A 6,000-nucleotide genomic window follows, 5' to 3' on the forward strand; every position below is an offset into this window, starting at 1 on the left:
TCTGGAATGCCACATATCAGACAAGATTTACAGTTTTATTTTGCCAGCAGGAAAAAACATTCCCACCTGTTGGGGATGCTTTGATTTGGATTTCCTGCATGGCAGGGGGTTGGACTGGATGGCCCTTGCGGTCTCTTCCAACTCTATGATTCTATGATTCTATGATTTAAGCAAGCTTTTTAATGCTTAAGAAGGGAAAGGTGTATGTTTTATCTGTTTTTCACTTTTGTATGATATTTTAATCAGCTTTATAGAGTTTTAATGTTGAGTTGTAAATTGGTCTTAAACATTTTGTAAGCACTTTAATGTGTTATGGAAGCTGTCTTGGATCCTGGCCTGGGAGAAAGGCAGCATATAAATAAATAAATAATGATTTCTACAGGAGTCAAGGTCATGTGAACTGAAAGCTTTCATGTGCAAAACCCTGTGGTAAATACAAACTGCAAGACAATACAATGAAAAATGCTCTTTGATTATATTTATCATTCATGGAGATAATTCTAAAAGAAGTCTGATTTGAAAAGTCAATAGTAATTTTATCCAACAGTAATCAGTACGTGAAGATTCTGCAAATAAGCTTAAGTCCAAAGCACACTGTAGAAATGATCCAGTTTTAAGACCAATTAACAGCCCTGGCTCAACACTAGGGAATTCTGGGAACTGCAGTTTTGTGAGATATTTGGCCTTCTCTGTCAGAGAACTCTGATTATCTGTGGTACAACATATATTTTAATGTAAAATAGAAGTTTCTAGATAAGACTATTTTATGCAACCATCTTACCTGTCATATTTTGTACAAGTATTTTCCTGACAATATGTAATCTTTGATTAAGGTATTCAATTTATAAATAAGCAAAATAATACTATTTATACATGAAAAAAATCTAGAATGGCCATCTAATATCCTCTTTTCAACAACAATAACAAAAAAGGAATCCAAACTGGAGAAGAAAGAAGCCATAATTACCATGCACCTTCCTAAAATCACCTTAAAGTGTGCATGAGAGATTAATTTATCTAGTAACAGGAACTACTCAATGTGTATGAGGGAAGTCTTTTATGACACTGTACCAATTATTAGCTAAAATTTGAATCTAAATTAACCTGCCACTGCAGTCATAGTGACATTTAACTAGTTTAACTACTTTGTTTCAGAGAAAGCATATCCAAATACAAAGCTGTGTTGGTGGCACAACACCCCATGATTATTTGACTCTTTGGTTAATGATGGCGGGATACAGACCAGCCAAAAAGGGCGGTCTGCTCGCGCCTTGTTTTGCTGCGTGAGGGAGGCGCAGCAGACAAACCACGCGGCTCCCTCATGCAGCAAAAAGAACCTGCAAAAAGCAGGTTGACGTCCTTATGGGGGCGTGACGTGCGGACACTAAGCGTCCGTCGCATCAAAATGGCGGCACCTGTGTGTATAGGTTGCCGCCATTTTGATGCCCTCGTCACGTGCTAGGGGTGAGGCACGTATGGGCAGTGCACCCTTGGCCAAACCCTAGCATATGATGGGGGCACCGCAAAGGTCGGGCCGATATTACCTTTGTGGCACAATGACCTTCAATATACTCCAAAACAACTCAGAGCATGATAATTTGTTGTGTTCCACTTACAACTTCTGAAAGTATTTTGTCACAAACATAGTTAAAGTTTGTATAATCAATTATTTTTTGGATCACAAATATAATATAATGTATACATATTGAATATAAGAAACATGTGAATAGTATCCATGTTCAATAATTTGCAAAACCCATAGAAATAGGCTGCTATCTGTAGCCAACCATATAGAAGCATCCAAAGTATTACTATAAACTTTAATTAATGACACCAAACTGTTATGTATTTATTTCATGTAATACTTTGCACCTGTCTCTACAAAATCCCTCCCAAATTCCAATGGTGAAGGTTACTGAATCTGTGAAGATCTATGGCCTGGTGACGTTTCACAGCCAGATTTACAGTCCAGTCCTATGTATAAAAATGAAATTCTACTGAATGCAATGGGGATAAGATTTAGTTAAATGAACTACAACTGCAGCAAATCTATGCCCACTAACAATGTAACAAACACACAAATAAACATTTAAAGGATAATTCTGTAGAAATACAACTTGTAACTATGTACAAATAATCATACAATAAGGGAAGCTACTGTCACATAGCCTGTTCAGTTAAGAAAGCTGCACCAACTCCGGAAATGAGCAATTATTTAATTTAAATAAATATTTATTGGCTAATAAATTTTCATTGCGACAGAAAAAACCTGAACTAATTATCCTTCACACAAGGACAATCACCTCAAGAGCATCATGCAAATATTAGAGGAAGCAAGCATGCAGATTGCTTAGCAATGCAGAGCAACTACATCAGCTAATGTACATATTGCTCTGCAAGCAGTGAGCTAATAAGACCAGCATCTAATTTCAAAGCAGAGAAGGTTGGCATTTTTTCCCTTTTTCAGTCATAGGCAAGCTTTCCTTTTGCATTTCTGAACAACTCTTGTTGTGTAGTGTAGGCTCCAAATAATCACAGCTGTCAATGTCATTATGGAAAATATCCCCACATCAACATTACAGTTCTGTACAATAAACACATCATATGGTGCATATTTTTCCAATTTGTTTGAACCACACTGGTTGAACTGTCATTAAAAAAAGCATCTTTTAAGATACACATCGATGAATTCCTCATGGAAGAGCTTCAAGCAGCCATTGCTATATCTGAGTCAAATAATGATTTCCTTCCAAGTGAGATTGTTGCTCAAAGGACAAAAGTATAAGAACTATGAGTATGCTTACAACTGGATTCTGAACATATCAATTTACTAAGAAGTAAATGCCAATGAGTTACATAAATGTCCAACCACAGAGATACGGTCAGAACAGACAAGCCAAAATAAAGCTGTTTCAGGTCACTTTGGAGGTATGCTGTTTAAATGACACATGCTTCTTAAGAGTCCGGAAGCTGCACCAAAGCTGCGCTCCAGTCCTTAGGACTGGATCGTGGCTTTGGCATGGCTTGGGACTCTTAGAATGCATGCATCACTTAAACAGCATATCTCCAAAGTGACCAGAAGCAGCTTTATTTTGGCATGTCTGTACGGGGCCTTAGTCTCAAGACTGTGCCTCTTGAATTACCAGGAAACGTAAGGTCAATCACCTGAATGTAAGTGTAAGTCCCATACTGCAGTTAAAACACACACACACACACAGAGAGAGAGAGAGAGCAACAAGGGGTGCCTCTAAATTGTAGAAATAATGTGGTTTGACACCATTTGAACTGCCATGGCTCCATCCTACAGAATCCTGGGATTTGTAGTTCTGTGGTGTAGTTTCTCTGGAGAGCAGGGTTCATAACCCTCAGCCACCAGAATGCCAAAGGGTCACTGTCCCAGCAGCCACCCTTGAAAAAAGGCTTTGGATTTTGGGACATTTAGGAAGTCCAGATAAAGGAGACGCAACTGGTATCTGGCTTACAACCTGAGATAAGTGTAGTGCTTTGAGTATTAGACTATAGGTATAGACTCTGGAGACCAGGGTTTGAATCCTTCCTCTGCCATGCAAACCCACTGGGAGACCTTGGGCAAGTCACACTCTCTCAGCCTCAGAGGATGGCAATGGCAAACCTCTTCTGAAGAAAGCTTGCCATTAAAAAAAACAAGAACGATAGGTTCTCTTTAAGGTCCCCATGAGTCCCTGCTTTGTCTATTATTATATCCTTCAGATTCCTTTCTCCTGTTTGGTGAATCCATGAACTTCGTGGATTACATTTCTCAGAGACTGCTATTCTGTAATGCGCTAGAAAACATGCCTTATACCAGTGGGACGTAATTATCCCTTCAATTTTATACGTCTCTGTATTTTTGGGCTGTCAAAATGTGATTTTAAAATGCTACATTTAGAAATCAGTGTTTTGTGATATACTCTGTGTGTTTGTACCATCTCAATCATATGGGTTAAAAAAACCAGTGAATTAATATAAAAATGGGAGAATAAACTAACTAATATAATACGTACGTATCTACAATGACAAAACATGTATATGCCTAGCCTTTACATCTAAAGGTGACACAGACCACAAATGGATCTGGACATTTTCAGGGAGGAGGTGGCAAAATGCCTATTGATGAAGAGCATGCTTCTTGTCCCCCATAAAGAGGAGCACTAGCTTTCAGGTCTGTTTTCAAGCGAAGGCGAAGGTGCTCTGGAGCATGTGCAGAGTGCTTCCTCTCAGCCTTGTCCAGAGAGACTAGGCTCAACTTGTGTCCAGGAGGGACGAAGCAGCCACTGAGTCTCTGAGACACTGCTCCAGAGACAGCCACTCATTCCCTTCCTTCCTCTGCAAAGAGGCGCCCAGGGCCCCGCCCCCTGCTCCCTCGCCGACAAAAGCGGGTCAGGGAAAACCAAGCCTCGCTCCGCCACCTTCGCCTTCCTCCGGACCCTCACTCCTCCTCCGAAAAGAAAAGGGTCCAGCCTTTACCTGGTTTCCAAAACTTCATCGGACCGACGGGCGCCGCCATCTTGGGGTGAAAGGTCAACTCCGCAGCGCCGCCGAGGAGGAGGAGCACGTGACGAAGAAGAGGGGCGCTCCTATTGGGCGGCGGTTGCCATGGTTACCCGTCCCCTCCCCCCTCAGGCTTAGGCAAGGCTGCTTCCACTCGATGCCAACCAAGGTCGTGTTCCTGCTGTTCCTTGAAGCCCTCACGTTCCGAATGCATTGAGTTAGCCATGTTGGAAGAGGCCTCAAGGGCCATGATTCAGTCCAGCCCCATTCTGCCATGCAGGAACTCTCAATTAAAGCAGATGGCCATCCAGCCTCTGCTTAAAGACCTCCAAAGAGGGAGACTCCACTGCACTCTGAGGGAGTGTGTTCCACTTTCGAACATCCCTCAGGAAGTTCTTCCTAATGTTGAGGCGGAATCTCTTTTCCTGCAGCTTGCATCCATTGCTCTCTTTCCTGTTCTCTGGAGCAGCAGAAAACAAACTTGCTTCCTCCTCAATATAACATCCCTTCAAATATTTAAACAGGGCTATCATATCATCTCTTAACCTTCTCTTCTCCAGGCTAAACAGCCCCAGCTCCCTAAGTCCTTCCTCATAGGGCATGGTTTCCAGACCCTTCACCATTTTAATCGCCCTCCTTTGGACACGCTCCACTTTCTCCACATCCTTTTTGAATTGTGGTGCCCAGAACTGGATGCAGTATTCCAGGCGTCTTCCCCAAGGTCGCCCAATGGGTTTGAATGGCCCAGCCTGGATACAAACCCTGGTCTCCGGAGCCATCGTTCAACCACATTTATAGCACTACACTCTAAATAGTGCTGCTGTTCCACTTTTACTGCTCTGGCTGCCTCCTGTTGCATTCTGGGGTTTGTAGTTCAGTGAAAATTCTAAATGCCCCCCCTTAAACTGCAAATCCCAGAATGCAACAGGAGGCAGCCAGAGCAGTTAAAGTGGAATAGCAGTGCTACAAGAGTGTGGTGCGGTAATCCAGTGGCATCACTAGGGGGATGCGGACCGCACCAGGTGGCACCCTAAAAGGGGTGACCCTACTGCTCCTCAAACACCTACATTTTGGCAGAAACAGGCTGTGGCATTCATCTGCTTCCCTTTAAAATGCTGTAAGAGATGGGGGAAGTGGGGGGGGCAGCTCAGCAGGAGAAGAAAGGAAAGCCCCCAGAATTTTTTTTAAATTAATATTTCAAATTTCAATTTTTTGACATTTTTGAAATTTTTATTCTTTTTATATTTCCTTTAACAACATCACATTTTAACCAAGTCTAGTGGCGGAAGGCAAGAGCATGGTCCATCCCAGGAGAATTTAAATGAAGCCATGTCCCCCTCTACTCTCGACATCTTGGTGCCATTTCCGGCATTTTTGAATGCCTGGGTGGAAAAATAGTGATCATTCCTTCTTCATCCATTTAGCCTTTAGGATGACCACAAGCAATTATGCCTGTCAGAATTTTGTAAGTTCTTTGACATTGTTTTCCTT

The 6,000-nt window shown here is 42.0% G+C and overlaps 1 protein-coding gene across 5 annotated transcripts in view; it reads right to left on the bottom strand.

Moving 5' to 3' along the window:
• The window catches only part of LOC121917509 (probable ATP-dependent RNA helicase DHX35), a 54,631-nt gene extending 50,021 nt beyond the window's left edge, over window positions 1–4,610 (bottom strand). For all 5 annotated transcript variants that reach the window (XR_006101049.1, XM_042443539.1, XM_042443538.1 and 2 more), the window contains exon 1: window positions 4,486–4,610. Coding sequence is in view for 4 of the 5 variants with exons in the window: in XM_042443539.1 (XP_042299473.1) it covers window positions 4,486–4,525 (40 nt within the window). In the remaining variant the exon portion in view is untranslated. The remainder of the gene's footprint in view (window positions 1–4,485) is intronic.
• Window positions 4,611–6,000: the final 1,390 nt, after the last annotated feature.

Source organism: Sceloporus undulatus, unplaced genomic scaffold, assembly GCF_019175285.1.
Source record: "Sceloporus undulatus isolate JIND9_A2432 ecotype Alabama unplaced genomic scaffold, SceUnd_v1.1 scaffold_21, whole genome shotgun sequence".
Lineage (NCBI taxonomy): Eukaryota > Metazoa > Chordata > Lepidosauria > Squamata > Phrynosomatidae > Sceloporus > Sceloporus undulatus.